Source organism: Opisthocomus hoazin, chromosome 3, assembly GCF_030867145.1.
Source record: "Opisthocomus hoazin isolate bOpiHoa1 chromosome 3, bOpiHoa1.hap1, whole genome shotgun sequence".
NCBI classification, from domain to species: Eukaryota; Metazoa; Chordata; class Aves; order Opisthocomiformes; family Opisthocomidae; genus Opisthocomus; species Opisthocomus hoazin.
This window is the reverse complement of record NC_134416.1, coordinates 81,592,591-81,611,305: the sequence shown is the minus strand read 5'-3', so window position 1 is coordinate 81,611,305 and position 18,715 is coordinate 81,592,591. Positions and strand designations below refer to the sequence as shown.

Here is an 18,715-nt window from a genome sequence, read left to right as displayed (position 1 = left end):
CCTACCACTTCTCCAGTTTTCTCCATATACTCATTAAGACTGATAAAGTACCACAGACCTCTCCGGTTCTAAATCCCTAGCCCTGCATTACTGTCTATTAAAAACACTTCAGTTCCCTTTCTTGGGGCTCACCGATTTAACACAAGCTCCTGCCAAAGACTCAATATCTTAAATTTTGAATTCGAGTCAGTAAATGACATTTCAGAGTCCTCTCAGAGTTAACAGAAATTAACAAGAACCACAAGGTACGTCCACTCATTGATGAGGCTAAAAACTGGACAAAGATTTTGAAAGGAAGTAAGAAAATACAGTGAGGGATTAAAAAATTATATGGAAATTTAAGATATCCCAAGGGAACAGTGAGGCAACCTCCTCTTTTAAGAAAGTTGTTGGGAATTATCTCCAACTCCTTTGTTCTTTCATATTATCAAAGGATCAACTCCACAACTACGAAACCAGCGGCAGTGTTTATTACTCCCTTTATAAGCACATCACAAATGTTTGCAGAGGGCACCCACCCACCTTCCAAGCTCATTCTGAAAGTGTCTGGCATGAACAATTTAAAGCAGATGCTCAAAGTGTATTTCGTCCATTAAATTTCTCATAAAAAGGTACAGAAGAGTGACTGGTCTCCAAAGTTTATTAAAAATCAAAGAATAGAAAACTTTACATAAAAATATGTCAATTTTAGCTTCCACATAGTTGTCCACACAAAAAATTTAAACATGATTTTTTTAAACCTGTAGCACATAACCACAGTGATAGCCAGGCCAATTTATTTGGTTCACCATGACTGAAGTGTTACATGATACCACTTTTCAAATGAGTTTTGCTTTAAAATGGATGCTAGTATAAGACACCAACTAAAGCCTTTGAAGGCTCTTTAATGTAGTTATGCTCAATATTGCTAGTGTGTGAAGACTAAGCAGTACAGGCTCATGTAACAGCCCTTAGATATTATTTATGAATCAGCTCACAATTTTTAAAACTTTTTCTTTTTAAATTGTGATGAGTCTGGAGCATTAAGACAAAACTTTTTGCTAACAGATATGCACTACTCTACTTTGGAATGTTGCCCTCTCTCCCCTCAAGGACCTGTTTGTGTTTGACAGATTCAGTAATAACATGAACTACTTCTGCTTCAAAGGCATACAGAGTATTAAAAAGCTTCATGCTTGACACCTTATTTTAATATTCAGATATCAGTTTTAAAACCTTCTGTATCTGTACACAGTATAGATGTCCTGTTAACAGGATTCTTCGGCTTTCTCTGCTAGTGGACTTGTAACTGATCTGTAGCTTTCTGTATAGCTTTAAGAACTCTCATTAAAAAAATGGGAAGTGAGAGGGCGTGAGATGTGACCTACTCCCAGGACAACTGTGGTGCTTTAAAAACTCAGGGTTAGGCAGGATGTACATTTTTCAAAAAGTTAAAGACAGTGTTTGTCATGGCAATACACACTTGCATAGTATACCTGTATGCATCTGTAAATTAAGTGCCAGCCACCCATACTGTGTACAACACTGGGCTGTGCTCTCCTGCAATACATTAAAAGATACTTCTCGTAATGCTTAGAGCAGCTGAAGTACTTTTTATCTATTTGCTCTTAACAGAACTAATGCATACTGCTATACAGATTCCTTAATGGAATCAACATATTTCCTTTCTCCACATTCCTTAAGCCGGGTACCTCTGTTTAATAATGTTGTTTGAACCCAGACATTAACAGGTTACATTACTAAAATGCATCAAAGCGTGTAGCTCACAGCTTTTTAATTTCACATCAGGATTTGAACCAACCTTTTTCCCCTCCCTTTCAAAAGTTTTACTTCTGGTACTACAAATGTTGGATTTGTTGTCTAGTTCAAGGAATAAAATTAAAACTCATTGGTCAGAGCAAGACAACTGATAGAGGCCAGACAATGAGCTAAAAAACACAGGGTCAAAACGCTTTGGAGCTTAATACCTTCTTAAAACCGTAAGCCAAATCGCACTTTCATTGTGAATCCAGAAGCCTCAAATATTACCAAATGTCATGTTTGTAACACTGCTCAGACAACCTGCCAAAACTATGAACCCAACTTAGATAATGCAACCTGGGAAAGGATCTGTAAATTAAAAAACCTCTTCCCCTTAAATATAACTTATGTGACAATATGAAATTAAATTAAAAATTCCAAGTTATTGCACAAATTATATTTCCAATATTTACAGAGCAAAAAATTCTGAACTTTGAAACAAAAACAGGAGAGCAGCAAATTTATGTTTATGAATTCCTAAGTTGATTTGCTGCAAAGAAAAAAATTCCAAGGGGCTGAAGTTTCCTTCACTTCTAAAATAAAAGAAAACAGAACCCACAAAGGAACAGATGTAGCCACAGCAAAAAAGCCACAGCATTTGTAAATGTCCTTGCAGTTCTATTGTCAGAGCTGCTTCGGCACTGTATGAACCATTGTGGGAAGGCAGAAAACAAACTTCCACATTTAATAAGGCTTCACAGATAAGCACAACTACTTCTTGAAGATGGACTGAACCACCACACAAAGAAACATGCAAAGAAGTCAGCTGCAGATATTTGGCAACACCAATAAAACGATGTGCTGGACGCTGGTCTCCATCCTTCAGGTCGAGTGGCACTCACTCAGTTTGTCTGAACAGCGAAGATCATTTTGGCATCTGCCATTATCTGCTCAGACTAATAGGCAAACTGTCTCTGTGTTTTTTTCTTCTCCATATATTACGATTGTACTGGTGGTGTCCTCGGTTACCAACTGGTTGCCTCATGCCTCCACTGTTGACAGGGCTGTAGCCATTGCCTTGGTTATGAGTCCCTTTCATGGAAAACTTCATTCCACTGTGCTGCTAAAAAACACAAGATAAGCACTCAGTTTAGGCACGCAAACAACTGAAAGCACATATTACCAGTAGTATTTGCTCAACACGCAAGTCATTCCCACAGAACACTGCTTGAAGCAACTGGTCTTTTCATGCTTGTCTAATTTTAGCTGTGCAAGTTCAATGGCACTAACAGCTTAAGAAGTGTTTTCTGAAAGAAATGTCCCGTAAATGAAATGGTGTAGATTTCAAAGTGTCCTTAAAACCCTTGGATCTCTGTATGAAATATACTCACTACACACCAGCCTTCTAAAAACAGAGACTTTCCACGTTAAATACTGTTACAGTCTTGTCTGTTTTAGAGGATCTTAGCAAGAGCACGACCAAGTGAGATACACTCAGTACGACTTTCAGAAACATCATGGAGAAATGGAAGGGTGTGATCCTACGAGCTGACACACACAAAGCACAAGTCTGCTAACCTCACTCGGCTACAGCTAAGGTAGCTATGGCTTGTAAGTAACTTCTAACTCCTACTGGTCTGATCATAGGCCTGCATGGTTCCTAGACCATACCCCACACCGAGGCGAAACACCTAAATGACCAGGAACATAGCATGACGCTTTCTTTGGGGGCAATCTCCAGTACCTTGGAACAGAAATTGCCAAAAAGGTTTAGCAGCAGCCTAAAGCTAGTACATGTGCCCCTATCACTTAATGGCATACAGTATGTTGGTTTAACACATATGTACTTAAAACAGGTACAAGAGTTTCAAAAGATTAAATAGAAATAGACTTCCCAAATACTGATTACGTCATGCAAGCAACCTTTTCTGATGTCTGACAGCAATAACTTTAAGAAACAACTGACTATCTTTAACAAAAGCTAGTATGTCATTGTGTCTACCGTAAGTGGTTAAACAGGAACACCACAGAGCTAACACTGGAGGCAACTGCTTGGAATATGAAGTATCTGCAACTAACTTACTAAGCTGTATTTCCAAACAAGTCTGAAGTAGAAAGAAATATGAGAACACCAACCCTTCATTATAATTGTGTGCACAAAACCAAAACAGTTATTGAAGGAATAATTTCATAAGCAACATTTTACTGTCAAATTGTAATTAGAAGATACACTGAGCATACAGAACAGCGACCCGATGAAGACTAGCATTGAGGAATAATTAAAATTAACTGCAAAGTAGTAAAAAACCCTTAAACTGTTTTTTAATTTGTAAAGTGTGTCCTACAGCAACCTAATCAACCTTCAGCATGCAACTTCTAGACTCCCGAGACAGATGTGCTAAGTGCTACCCTCAGACTACAAACAGCAAAATATTCAAGGAAAAACACAAAAAGGGAACGCAAGCTGCAAATCCCTTATTCTTAAGAGACAACTGCACAAATCTGATTTATTGAAGTATGTTTCTAAAATATCTACCAAAATCTACCTATGAAGGTCAACATGAAACTAAAAAAAATCTACGGTATGTTTAATACTTTTGGCAAGTGATCCTTCAAGCAAACAAACCATCTTGTCACACCTTGTGCAAAGTTTTCTAGTTCAATAAGCATACCTCTGACAATTACATAAGCAGATAATTAAGCATCTATATTAAATGAAGTCAAAATACTAAAAATTATGCTTCAACAGCCAAAATATTAAAAATAGCCAGTCATTAGTTATCCTCAACTACATGCCGAAAAAAAGACAGAGGAAAACCTTAGTTTTGCTATTGCAGAACCAGAACAAAACTCTGGCCACAAAGAGCATACAAAGTCTCAGCACGCCTATCATCTTCAGCTGGAAATGGGAAAAATCTGGCAATTTCATCCTCGATTTGAGGATTCAGTAAAAAAAAAAAAAAAATTGTTGGGAAGAGGAAGGCAGGTCACCACAAGACCAGACAAACACCACAGAAAGAATGACGATTAAGCCTATCTACCTGTATCCTAAAAGTCATATCCCTGGTTTGTTCAAAAGGTGATCAAACTTTCCAAGAATGATTAACAAGCTAGCCAGAAAGTGATCTCTAGCCTGTCAAGAAGCATTTTGCATTTTTTTTTAGGCCATCAAGATAAAGAATGTCAAACCATAAGCACAAAATCTGAATCCATATGTCATATGACTCATCAGCTGAGAGTAGGTGCTTAAGAAAGTTGACCCAGGGACCTCCTAAGTCAGAGATCTAGTTCTCAATTAGATACTGTTTGCTAGTTTGTTCAGATTTTTGAAACCATAAGCTTTTAGCATCCTGCATCCTGTGCTATGGCACTTCACAGCTTAAATGAGCATCATGTTTAATTCGAATCTACTATATGATGATTCTCCAGTTCTCGGAGTTATTAATTTCTTGTCACTCTGCTCTGACTTTTCCAGTTACTGGTGATGACTACACTGACCTAGATCATATACCTCCTCGTTTTCTTCTCCAGGTTAAAGAACCATTCATTCTTCACACAGAAGCAATTCCACATGTTTGACCACTCTTATCCATTCTTCCATTGGTATTATAACTTTTTTCTGATGTAGGAGTCAAAATTGTAGTCACTGTTCATGATGAGGGATGTATATGGATTTTTACATGATGTTTTCATTTCTGCTCTTTATTCCTAGTAAAGTCTGAAATTCAGTTTGACACCCGTTTCTCAGTAGGAAATCAAGAAGGCATTATCCAAGCAGTTTTCCACAAAAATGTCAAGATCTCATCTTTGCAAGAAACTGTCAGCCCAGGGCCTAGCAGTCTCTACAAAGTTTAAAGCATTTCTGTCCCTCCCGATGCATAGTCTTGAAAGGTCCTTCTGCACCAGAGCTTAACGACACGAGCAAACTTTGCCACACTTCACCCACTGCCTTTCAGATGTCAGGCACCATGAGGCCCAGCACAAACTCCTGCAGGGCTTTCCTGGTGAACTCCATTTACTACAAAAATCAAATCTTTTTCTCATCTTCTAAACAGTTAATTGTTTACAAGAAGATACACATCTTTCACTTAGTTTCTCTCAGTCTTACACAAAAGAAATTTACTTCATGTCCTTTGGAAACTCCAAGAGGCTATAACCAACAGCTTTCTCTTGTTCACATACTCCTGGATATTCACATACTCAGGACTCCTTTAATCACTGAAAAATGGCATGTCTGTAAATAGATGATGGCTAGAGAGAGATTAGATAATCACAAAAGAGAGCCCTTCATCTGTGATACGACAGAAAAATCTTTGGTTTAGATGTTTTTACTTTTTCACGTCTATTTCTCTTGACAGAATAATCATCTCTCCCATCACAGGGTTATTGATTCAACAACTGAGTGATAGCACTGCTTGTTTGTTGTTTAGGGTTTTTTGACAAGCCCACTGAATTTGATCCTCAGCAAATAAAAGCTGCTAGATCTGGAAGGAAAGCTAAAAAATTGAATTTAAGACAAGCTGGGGGGCGGAGGTGGGTGGAATTATGTATCACATACTGAGTTAAAAACGTTTCCAGCTATTTTTACAGAAATTCAAGAAAAGAATGTTCCTGGCCTTTACCCCAACCAGAAATCTTGTGGAAATTGAAATACTCAGTAATTATTTGTTAAGGAAACCAAACTTTTATTCTTAAATACTGGCAAATGTACTACTCAAAATTGCTGACGTTCAGAGTAACAAAAATTTAAATTATTAATAATTTATTTTAATTTTAAATTTTAATTATTAACAATTAATAATAATTCAATTATTGTTCAAAAATAAAATCTAGAGCCAAAACTAAGTCACCTACTCTTTGAAATAACACAAGCAACATAATAGAGCTGAAGTCTAAACATAAACAGTGTTTCGGAATTGTTAAGGTGTTTGATTTTTTTGCCTGTTAGCATCTCTAAAGGAGAAAAAAGCAGAGAAGTGTTAGCAAGGAAAATGAAGTATAAGTACTCTAACTTTTCTTTTCAAGAGATTACACATACAGCGCTCAAAAATAATTGGTAAGGACCTACAAAGATAAAGTTTAGAAAAAGCATAAGACAGTTTAGAAAGATCACATTTACTATTATGCTGTTAAGACTACAGGATTAATGGCCACGAGTCAATCTAGTATGCAGCTGATCAGAATTGTAATCAAACTCCTACACTTCAAAATCATTCCATGTGAAATATTGCAGAGTAGTATTCAGAAGAACTTTAATGTACCATTAACATTTTTTGTATCCCCTTAAATAACGTAATATACATCCTCAAAATAATTCACAAAGTTTTTCAATGTCTCACCATATTCCCAAATTCTCTAGGTCTGTAGCAAAAAAACCCCAAACCATAAAGAACCTCTTTTTAAAGGATTTATGTTCACTTTCTGAGCATAACAACATCTGGAAATATACTAAAAAAATGCATCTTTCATGTAAGCAAAATTTAACTTCTCATTTTTCATGAAATAAATTCACTGTTTTACAGAGAAACAATGGGCAATGACCTATCCTACATTTTAGTCATTACTGCATGAGCAATAAATCAAGTATTAGGCAACCTAGCCTCTTAAATTTAGCTAACAGGATTCTACAAGGTATTTGCACCAGCTACTGGCTACTTTCAGCTACAACAAGATCTTTAGTCCTGAACAGATCTTATAAAGTGATCCAAAGCCCATTTCTGCTCCAATTAAAAGGAGGAAATAGCATTCATACAACCAACTGTGAGAGCAGCAAAGAAAAAAATCAACATGGAGACAAGAAAGAGCTCAACAGCAAGAAAAGTTTTAGATGTTTCTTATCTTCTAACACTAGAGAACTGAAAGACTCAAAGCCACAAGGGAGCAGGTTTTATCAGTCCTTCTTATCTTATCTTTCTTTGTGCAGTAGCTCTGCCAGTAGCCTGTAACAAAGGAAATGTTTTGGTTCTCTTCACCTTTAACAACAGGTTAGGCAACTATTAGTCTGATCAGGCCAAAGATAAACTAATATTTGAGAGATCAGAGGGCCTAATCCCCAGAATGAGTGACTGACAGTAGTGACTACCATCATAATCTGAGCATATTTTGAACTACCTTACAGTAAAGAAAGTAGAATCTGACACACGAAATACTCTCTTCAATCTTGTCACCAGTTAAGTATCAAAAATGAGGGGCAAGAGTCAAAACACCACTACCAGAAGACAGAACTCATACTGAAAGTTTGCTACTGCTGTGACATGGGCCATGAAGTGTTATCTGCATTCTTGTCATTAAGGAGAATAAGAGACAATAGCTTCTCTAACATAAAGCTAACAATTTTAGACCTTGGAGAGAAATCTTACCTCACTGAGATTTCTCACTTTTTATTTGGAACAAAAAAGTATTATTACAGTAGGCAGACCCAAAATACTTTCCAGATGAGCTGATACCAATACAGTACATGTGAAAAAGTCAGGAGAGGAAACACGTATGTGAATATTCCAGTTAATCTCGGTTTGGGAGCAACAATCTGGTTACAGCGATACTGGAAGATAAAAGGCGTACCGTACAAACAAAAAACACGTATTAATTTATGTTTCCATAAGTCTACCTCTTATTTATAGTGAATTTATGTTCCTAGAAACTACAAGACTCTGTCTTTCCTGCAACTCGAAAAGCACTCAGGAAGCAACCACCATGGTGGCAAGGGACTTCCATACAGTCGTATAAACACCCAGGCTGGATGTTTATATGGAGACCTCTGGAGATCATTTAATCCAACTGTCTGTTATAAGCAGAGTCAGATTAGGTTATCCAGGGTCTAGTCAAACTGAGTCAGCTTCCATACACAAAGATATCACCACATAAAGACCATCGATATAAATATATGACAATCTAAGATGAAAAAATAGCTTGAGTACTGTTTTCAGCTGAACAGCCTCTGAAACTCAGATGCAGTTTTTTCTTCTCTTCATTCTTTAGGAAAGGAAATAAAACATCATCTTTTCCTAATTTTGCATGTTTTAAATCAAAAACCAAACAATGTCCTGTCATACACAAAGGATGGGAGTCTGACATTTAGAATCAAAACTGTTTCCAAACTAGACAGTAGCGTTTTCCTTCCTTTGCCTAAGGAAATACATACACCAAAAAAGCATTCCACCCTAAATGAGAGCTCTAAATAAAAGGTAAGAAAAATGCCATTTGGTTGACTTAAGAAATCTTCAGTACCTAGACAGCTTAATAATGCCACTGAAGAAATAAATCAGGTCACTTCTAAATTGATGTTAGCATACTAAAAACACTGAAGCATCACACTATACTAAGACAATCCAATGTATTTGTACATCTGACTAGTTGATGACATCGGCATTCTCAGAAATATTTGGCAAAATAGACTAGAGTTCAGCCTTGACATGAATTGAAATGTATTTTTACAAATATACCTTTTATCGAAGTGAACAATACTTAACTGCTTGCACTCATCTAAAAGAAATACATTTTTGACTCAAGCCCCTGACTAATGTTATTTTTGTTTCCAGTGCTGCTAACTTTTGAGGAATCACTCCAGAGATACTAGCAGTGTCAGCATTACCAGTGAGACAAGGCAACACCATTAACAATTGTTCTGGGTAAAAGCAAACTCTGAAGCGAAGTATTTTAGCCAGTGAAGCATCTGTAGAGCAATATAAGCAAGCAGTTTATAATTTTAAGTGTCTGGTCTTCTATGGTTAAACACAAAGAATCTGAAAAACTAGGCACTTGTACAAGTTCAAGAGTTATTTAGACTACTATATTTCAGCACTGACATTAAGGTTTCATTTCCTAGTTGTCTCCTGTGGTTCACAACTGAGCCAGTGAATGCTGCTATGAAATCTTCAATGAACATATTCATGATCAGACACCACTCATGTAAAGGGTCTTCAGTGGAAGTTTTCTTAGACACACTGGCAGCCAGTGCAGCAGGACTGGTGTTTGCAGGCTTCAGATACTTGTGAATCAAAAGATGACTCTTGGGGGGCAGGGAAAGCAACTTAAAAAGTAAAAGAAAAGAGTTCTTCTGACCTAAGTACATGAATCACAGAATCATAGAATCATAGAAAGTTTTGGGTTGGAAGGGACCCCTAGAGGTCATCTAGTCCAACCCCCCTGCAGTGAGCAGGGACACCACTAACTAGATCAGGTTGCTCAGAGCCCTGTCCAACCTGGTCTTGAATGTTTCCAGGGATGGGGCCTCTACTACCTCTCTGGGCAACCCGTTCCAGTGTTTCACCACCCTCATTGTGAAGAATTTCTTCCTTGTATCTAGCCTAAACCTACCCTGTTTTAGTTTAAAACCATTACCCCTCGTCCTGTCACTGCTGTCTCTACTAAAAAGATTGTCCCCATCTTTCCTATAGGCTCCCTTTAAGTACTGAAAGGCTGCAATCAGGTCTCCCCGCAGCCTTCTCTTCTCCAGGCTGAACAAGCCCAACTCTCTCAGCCTGTCCTCATAGGAGAGGTGCTCCAGCCCTCGCATCATTTTTGTAGCCCTCCTTTGCACCCGCTCCAACAGTTCCATGTCCTTCTTGTGCTGAGGGCTCCAGAGCTGAACGCGGTACTCCAGGTGAGGTCTCACCAGAACAGAGTAGAGGGGCAGAATCACCTCTCTCAACCTGCTGGCCACGCTTCTCCTGATGCAGCCCAGGACACGGTTGGCCCTCTGGGCTGCCAAGCGCACATTGCCGGCTCATGTCCAGCCTTTCGTCTATCAGTACCCCCAAGTCCCTCTCAGCAGGGCTGCTCTCGATCCTTTCATCCCCCAGCCTGTATTGATACCGGGGATTACCCCGACCCAGGTGTAGGACCTTGCACTTGGCCTTGTTGAACCTGATGAGGTTCACACAGGCCCACCTCTCCAGCTTGTCCAGGTCTTCTGTCTTAATTGGTGACCAAGTGATCAGCAATCCAAGGAAGAACGAACTGAACCTACTTCACCCCAAAATACCAATAAGGAAAGTAGTTCTTTCTTCTCTACTGGAAGTCACCAAGCAATTTCCATCCCCTCCACTCCCCTGGACATGCATGACAATATTTGTTTTTCTGCTTATTCCAGCGGGCAGCACTGGTTCATAAACTGTTCTGTTCTCCCAAGTGAAATTTCAAACTGCTTGTCAGCAAATCAGAACAATGATTACCATGGAAAAATGATGAAGATGATCCCAAAAATCATGCAGACCTGTATCAGGAGCTTAGTTAGTCCCTGAACTACCTGGAAATTCTCCAATTAATTACACAGTATGTAAATAGAATTGTTAATCACACCAGAGCTGTTTCAAAAACAAAAGGAAACTCTAATGGCAGAGAACTTGCCTAGAAGGCTGCAAGTTGTCCAAAATACAGTTAGTGCTCTTGACATTGGTATCTCCCGCTTTAGACGGTAGTACTGGACACCCAGGCACAGCTTCCACGCTGAACCAAGGCAGAGAAAGTTTCCAGGGAAAACGCTGAAGACACGATACAAATTAATCCCTTTCAAAGACTTTTTGAACATGAAAGAACGCTGGCTGTTAAGAAACAGGCTTGCATACATTCAAGTCTATGAGGCTAGGAGTCCTCCGAGCTGGTAAAATGTGCCCATTAAGTTATACACTAGCATCGTCTCAGGTTACATCAACTGCGAAAGAAAAGCCATCAGCCTAATTAGTTCAGTCACACTCCAGAAAGTTGCAAATGAAAAGGAGATACTTATAGCATTCTAGTTAGAATGAATTCATTTCCCACTTCTGACTTGGTCATAATCCTTATCAAAAAAAGAACATTTCTACTTCACAATACATAAGCTTCTGGTAAATTCAATGCAGAGAAACCATCATCCCATTTCTGAATCTCAGACAGAAAGAAATTCCTAATTTAACATGAATCTCAAAGGCACATCTTTGTCAAGCAAAAGCCACAGAAAAATTCCCAATTTCAAACATGTAAGTATTGTACAAACTTACTAAGAGAACAGTTGAAGAGTATTGGCAAGCACAATCAAGTAACAGAAAGTCAGAAAAAGTGCTACAAAGCATAATTCCAACAGAGGTCCAACGTTCATGCAACACACTGCCTCTTCACAACTGAGACGAAAACTCTGGATGCCAATGTGTTTTCTACCAACAACTGCACGCCTCATAACTGGCCGCCTTTTTGTGTCATTTTGATGAAACTAAGCTCCAGGGTACCTCTTCAGAAAATGAGAGTTGTTAAGGAAAAGAATAAACTAGACTAAGTTTCTATTTTAGATGAAGTTTAACTTAAAACAGCTCTCCAGTTTTATTTCAAACAAAATTCAAAAGTTTCTGACTGTACACTAGCATGTCAATACTCAATTGCAGACACTAAAACAGCAATATGCTGTTCTATTAGTGAGAACTAATAGAAAACACTTCCTGTGCACATAAGCTGGTTTTGGCTAGGTAAGATTCAGCAGTAGGGGAGGAAAGGTAAAGGGAGGAAGAAGCAGGGAGGAATATGTGTAATCACTTAGAAAACTAAAACAGAAGGCATACCTCTATATACAAGCAGGGCTTGGCAGATGACTGGTGACTGCAGAGGTAGGTGGGAAGAGCACGTGATAACAGCTTTCAAAGATGGTGCCCCTTCTATGTTAACCTGCCTGCAAGGAAACAGTGGAACACCTGCGGTATGCACAGGGAAAAGTAGCCTGGTCTAAATGAAAAAGAGGGTGAAAAACATTTCAGTGAAGTGCCTAAAACAAGCACTTGTGTAGTAACTATGAAGAATTTGCGCATTAAGCTATAACAAACCCTAACTCAACGCTGATATTACTGAACATTGAAAATGCTGTCCAGATGAAATTTCTTCACTATTCATGTAAAAGTCTCAACATTTAATGCACTATCCAATTTTTTTTTTGTATAATTCTGTAGTAAGTGGCAGTTACTATCTCTAGACATATAAATCAAACTCACAGGCTGAATGAAAAGTATTCCCTTACATGCCAGGCTCAAAGTACTTTGATCAGCAGCAAAAAGTCCAGTTGGTGGTCAGCAGCTAGTGGCACATCGCAAGAGTTGATACTAGGGCAAATAATAGTTAACATCTTCATTAATGACCTGGATGATGGGAGAGAGTGACCCTCAACAAGGCTGCAGATTATACAAAATTGAAGGAGTGGCTGACACACAAGACGGTTGTGCTGCTGTGAAGAGGGACTTCGTCAGGCTGGAGAAATGGGCTGACAGGAATCTCATGAAATTTGCAGAAGGGAAATGCAAAACTCTGCCCTTAGGAAGGAATAATCCCTGACACCAGTACACACTGGGCACTGACCAGCTGGAAAGCAGCTTGGCATAAAACGACCAGGGATTCCCAGTGTACAAGTTGAATATGAGCCAGCAATGTGCCCTTGCATCACGGAAGGCCAACAGCATCCTGGGCTACATTAGAAATAGTATCTCTAGTAGGTCAAGGGAGGTGATCATTTCCCCTCTACTCAGTACTGGTGAGGCCACACATGGAGTGCTGGGCCCAGGTCTGGCCTCCCCAGTAATAGAAAGACATGAGCATACAGGAGTGAGTCCGATGAAAGTCCATGAAGATAAATAAGGGACTGAAACATTCATCATACAAGGAAATGATGATGGAGCTTGAACTGGTTAATCTCAAGAAGAGAGGGCTTGGGAAGGATCTTATTGACGGGTCTAATTGAAAGGGTGTAAAGAAGATGGAGCCAGACTCTTCTCACTGGTGCCCAGTAAAAGGACAAGAAGCAACGGGCATAAACTTTTACAGAAAACACCATTTAAATTTAAAAAAAAAATTTTTTACTGCAACAAGTTGTCCAGAGCACTTGCAGTCTCTCCATCCTTGGAAATACTCAAACTCTGACTGAACAAGGCCTTTGATAAATGTGCTGTAGTGACTGTTTTGGACAGGAGGGTTGGACTAGGTGACTTCCAGACTTCCAACCTCAACTATTCTGTGATTCTGCAAAATATTTGAACAACCTCAAAGTAGAAACTGAAGCAAATCTTGTGTCATGCCCAAAGTGTTAAGGAAGCACCAAATCAAATAAAGACAAGGTCATTAAATTAAAAATATTCTAGCCTTAGGTTCCAAAGAACTGTGATAGGACTGAGAGGGGAAGGAAAACATTATAAGAACCTGACTAAAACCAGGTTTCAAACAAACCAGCTGATCATTCTGTTATCATAGGCAACCTGCAACCCACAACTTGCATTAAAGATCACGTGAGGTAGCTGTTTTGACTAATAGTTTTAATAATCAAGATTAAGGGAGTATTTTCCTACACGTAGAGGCACTGCAGCTGTAAGAAAAACCTGAGAATTTTTCTTCCCCTTGTGATATAATGGACACATTGGCTAAAATCCTTTGGGCTAGTTGAATAACATACAGTTTCCCTGCACATTCACCTCCTAGCACATTTAAGGACACATTTAATATTTTGGAAAAAATTCTTATACACATACCTATAATTAATTTCCTGTTCTCTATCTTTAAAATGTATTACAGAAAGTTACAAGTGTAGTCAGATGTGTTCTAATAATTCAAAATCAAGACAACTAAACAAGCCTAGACAGGTCAGTACCATTTCTTCAGATTCAAGAACTAGCTTACAGACAGACCACCTACACGAAGTTTCTATTTTAAGAACAGGACATTAAATAGCCTAAAGATCTGCACATATCCCACCAGAAGTCTCACATAAAACTTAAGGAGTGAAACATCTGACACTCTCCCTTCAGCCTGTGCCTAGGTGTCAGTGTGCTGTGGAAGGGCTCTCATATTCCGAGCTGCATCTCAAACAGCAAACCCTTTCCCACCCATTCCTCTCCCCACACTTCTGACATGGCAGATAAGCACTTTTACGATTACATGAAGTTTAGCTCATGCTATATGAAGGTTATCTTCAGAGATTTTTAGAGTGACAGCACAGCGCAAATGACCTACACTTCTGATTTGATCGCTTTCTCATTAAAAAGTTGCTCCATTTAGTTGGCTCATACCTGATTACTGGCGGCCATTATCAAGGTTCTTGTAGGCGCAGATTGGGGTTTACCACTTGGCATAGGCAATGCGGGTGGTAAACTGGCCATAAGCTGAGTCGGTGCTTGCAGACTGAACTGGTAAACATTAGGAGCTGTGCAAGGTGGTGTATCAGAATCCTTTTGGCAGAGAAAAAGGGGAAAAGAAAAGCAACTTTACAGAAAGTACAGTATATACAGGCTATGCATGTGAATATGCACCCAAATATCAACTCATGTGAATACTGTAAAATTTAATAATTTTTTCAATGGTAAAAAGTAAAATACAAGCCAGCACTATGCTTATTTTACACATCTAGCAAAAGTTTAACTGAATCTGCACCAAGCAGACAACGTCTACAGGTCTATGGCAATCACAGGTCAGTTCCAGTCAGCACAACCTGAAGTCAAATTTGTATATCTACTAAATTTGAATTAAAAGATGGGAACTAGGGTTGGGCAAAAAATGGAACAAGAACAGCAACACTGTTAGTGATACATGGGCTAGAATTGTAGGTGTCATGACAGAATCAGTCCTCTGAGCAGTGTTCTGGATTGTATTTATCTGTACAGCAAAGTTACTCACTGTAATTGTTACAGTCTTCTCTCATTCCACCCAACAAACACCAAAGTTAGGGCTCCATCTACCAAGAAACAAGGAGACGGTCTGCCAGTCAACACTAGCATATGCACACCAGTCACCCACTTCACTACTAGGTAGGAGGTCTGTTCCCCTTGCTTTCCATCAGAAATCTGAGTGATAATTCCTCAGAGGAAGAAAGATGGATGTAGGATTACAGAAAAAAAACTGTAATGGAATTGATACTGATTACTATTCCTCCTCCTTCCAGCCTGATTAAGGGCAATTACAGAGGCATCATAAGCAGAGTCATAGTGATGATGTTAAAACACTGTGTGTCTGGAGCACTTAACAGACAACAAGCACAGAGGCAGGAATAGATGCAGGGGTTTATAGGAATTACTTAAGTCTTAAAACACCCGACTGCCTCAATTCTTAAATAATCAATTATTTTCTAAGTTGAGAAAGTTGAAAAGCAAGCTACAGCCTTTTGAAACAACTTTGAACACAAAACTTGTAAAACTTTTTTCAGCCACAACACAATGGCAACAGATAGGTAGGTTTCCCTACATTTTACTGCTGCTTTTCACCTCGCCCTCAATGCCAAAGCATTCTGAACTTCAAGATAACGGAGAAAATCTATTCTTTGTCCCAAACCACTAGTGTTTTTTCCATTCCCATCTATCTGGCTCAAAGTATAGCAAGGGATGGGGCTTAGCCAACTAGTAGTTTAGGAGTTAACAAATTAAAATATATTACTGTCTCAGATCATCAAGGATCTTGACTAGTAATTACTGAAATATTCTATTTCTCTTTCTCTAAAGATTGATTGCCTGGAAGCAAAAACTCTTCACTTAAACCAAGCAACCTTTAAATAGACCTCCAGCACTACTCCTTGCCTTCACATGGCCTTGCCTTCCAAACCGTGTTCTTTGGTTAGAGAATAGGCTGTCTGGGAAAATATTCTGAAGAACAGAAACAAGAAAATATTTTAAAGCTTTTCTTGGGGAAAGGAGAAGGTCATTTAAGAGAGACTGACAGTTATGAACACTGAGCAGCCTACGCAATGAATTACTAGAAAGCAAAACTTGCATCCCAGTTGAAGTGAATACCCACAGTAGAAACAGCCCTCAAGAAAACTGTCAAGATATTAGAACAATCATCAGTTTACTGGTGCATATAAAGTTGTGCTTACTGAAAAATAAGTTCTAGAAAGAAAGGAGATGCTCTCCTACTAGGTCAACTAGTGGTAAAAGTTACAGTATGCCTTTGTGAAGCAGTTTGATACTTGCATCATGAATTCACTGGAGACAGACCATACTGGTAACATGAATCTGTGCAGTAACATACATCTCATTTATGAGATCAGATGTTTACCATTTAATAAATATATCTACAGTGGGAAACTACATGCTGTAGCAGTGATCAAAAAAAATAAGCTTAGCTGTATGCACATGCAAAGCTGACTGCCTGGATGAGATGGTATTTTTCTCCTTTGCCCAATCCCTACAATATTAGCCACAGGAACAGGGTAAGGTCTCTACGAAGATGAAGCTGATATGGTCCTAACTAAGTAGGTGGCAGTCAGGATCAGTGGCAAGAACGTGGACTTCTAAGTTCCAAGTTTTGTTAGACACTATTAGTCACGGAATTATTAAAAAGCTTATAAAAAGAGGGAATAATAAAGAGGGGCTAGTCATGTTTGAACAGAATTTCTGAGCACACTCACACGTAACCATGAACAGGCAGATGGGACGGAAAAGGGGATCTTCCTGTCTGCCCAAATCAATGTGTTATCTTCTGTGATGCAATCTTCCCAAATCTGACCAAAGAATAGTTTTAGTCTCTCCACTCAAAGAATCTCCCCTTTCTCTTCTGCTTAGATACAGTTAGACCCCCTGAAGATTCACATACCTAACCCAGATGGGACACTTTCAATTTATAAGATTTCTAAGGGGTTTTGTGCAACAAAAAGTTAACTTCAGCATGGAAGCAGCAGCAGATGGAAGATAAAAGGGAGTGACATGATTTAACTGAGACTAGATAAATTTCAGCACAAGGAAACTTGTGTTGCTTCAACTTCATTTTGTAATAGGTATGTTCTTCTGCCTCAAGGTTATTTACTGAGGCATGTCTCGTACAAGTAGATTGTATCCCTCTTCTGAGGCAATCCTGGATTGCCGACAGGATTGCTGTATGGAGTTGATATGCTGACTTCTCATCAGCATCAAAATACTTCTGTGAAGGAGAGCATTACCTTTCTCTCTCAAACTAAAAGGTTAGCCTCAGTGATCAGAAAATTGAGCCTAATGTGAACAAAACTGATTTTCCACAAGCACTGCCTACACTGAGGGAGTCTTACTTAGTCTTCTGACACAGGATTTTTAAGAGTAATGTGCAAGTTCGAAGCATTAAAGCAGCTCAGAAAAGACCTACAAGTAAGTAAATGCATACAATACTCCGACACTTTATACCCATGCCTGGAAAACAAAAGCTCTGACCTTTACTAGGGTAAGGGCTACAGAGGTCACATTGTAAAAAGATGAATGTAAAATAAAGGGGTAACATCCCTCAGTCGATTCTTAGCAAATAATCTAGGGATAAAATTACAATGACCCCACTAAGAGCCAAGACAAGTTCCTGATCTCTCAAATACTACTACTACTACATGCCAATCATACAGAGTCCCTCACCCTGCAAGGAAAATATTGTCTAAAGAGATGCGTTTGGAAACAAAAAGAGTCTGCCAGATACAGGTTTATCCTACTGGGAAGTTTCCATTTTAAAACATACTTTTTAACCCAGTTTCAACTTCCTGACTGAGAATTTAGTACATGGAAGAAAGATTTCTACTATTCATAGCCTTGATTACCGAGGACTCTAATTTACCTTAAATTTACCTAATTTACCTTGGAAAGAAGGTAAAGTATGGAAGAGACCTAGAAACTCAAGCGTTACTGATTAACTTTCATCTAACTGCAAATTTTGCTTGAGAAATGGGATCCCCTAACCTTCTGTCTAGACAGAAATAGTGAAACACTGCAGTCACATGAAAGATGAAGAGTTAAAGCACTCTTAGAATCCAAACTTCTCTTCCTGACATAGGAAGAGAACAAAAATCCTTTACTGTTCTGCAAAATGCATCTCCCATTATAAAAAGTCCCAGGACCTCATCAGCAAGAGAATATTTACTCCAGCAGGAGCCAGAAGCTCCTTACTGACTAGGTCTAACTCTAAGAGCTTATTTCAATTCCATTAATAACTCCAGGCTTAAGACAAAGTAAACTGTACTTGTACATTCATCGATCACAACAATAGTTCAGTTTCCACAAATTCCATGGGCACTCAATTATACTCATAAAATTCC

The 18,715-nt window shown here is 38.8% G+C and overlaps 1 protein-coding gene across 7 annotated transcripts in view; it reads right to left on the bottom strand.

The window, feature by feature from the left end:
- Positions 1 to 612: 612 nt before the first annotated feature.
- The window catches only part of TENT4A (terminal nucleotidyltransferase 4A), a 63,782-nt gene continuing 45,679 nt past the window's right edge, over positions 613 to 18,715 (bottom strand). The window contains exons 11-13 of one of the 7 annotated variants that reach the window (XM_075416779.1): positions 14,751 to 14,909; positions 12,270 to 12,429; positions 2,737 to 2,863 (exon numbers count right to left, since the gene is read on the bottom strand). In XM_075416779.1, coding sequence (XP_075272894.1) covers positions 2,823 to 2,863; positions 12,270 to 12,429; positions 14,751 to 14,909 — 360 coding nt within the window. In that variant the 3' untranslated portion in view covers positions 2,737 to 2,822. Of the gene's footprint in view, positions 2,864 to 12,243; positions 12,430 to 14,750; positions 14,910 to 18,715 lie in introns of those variants that run through there. The other 6 variants (XM_075416780.1, XM_075416782.1, XM_075416781.1 and 3 more) reach the window with 6 other exon arrangements.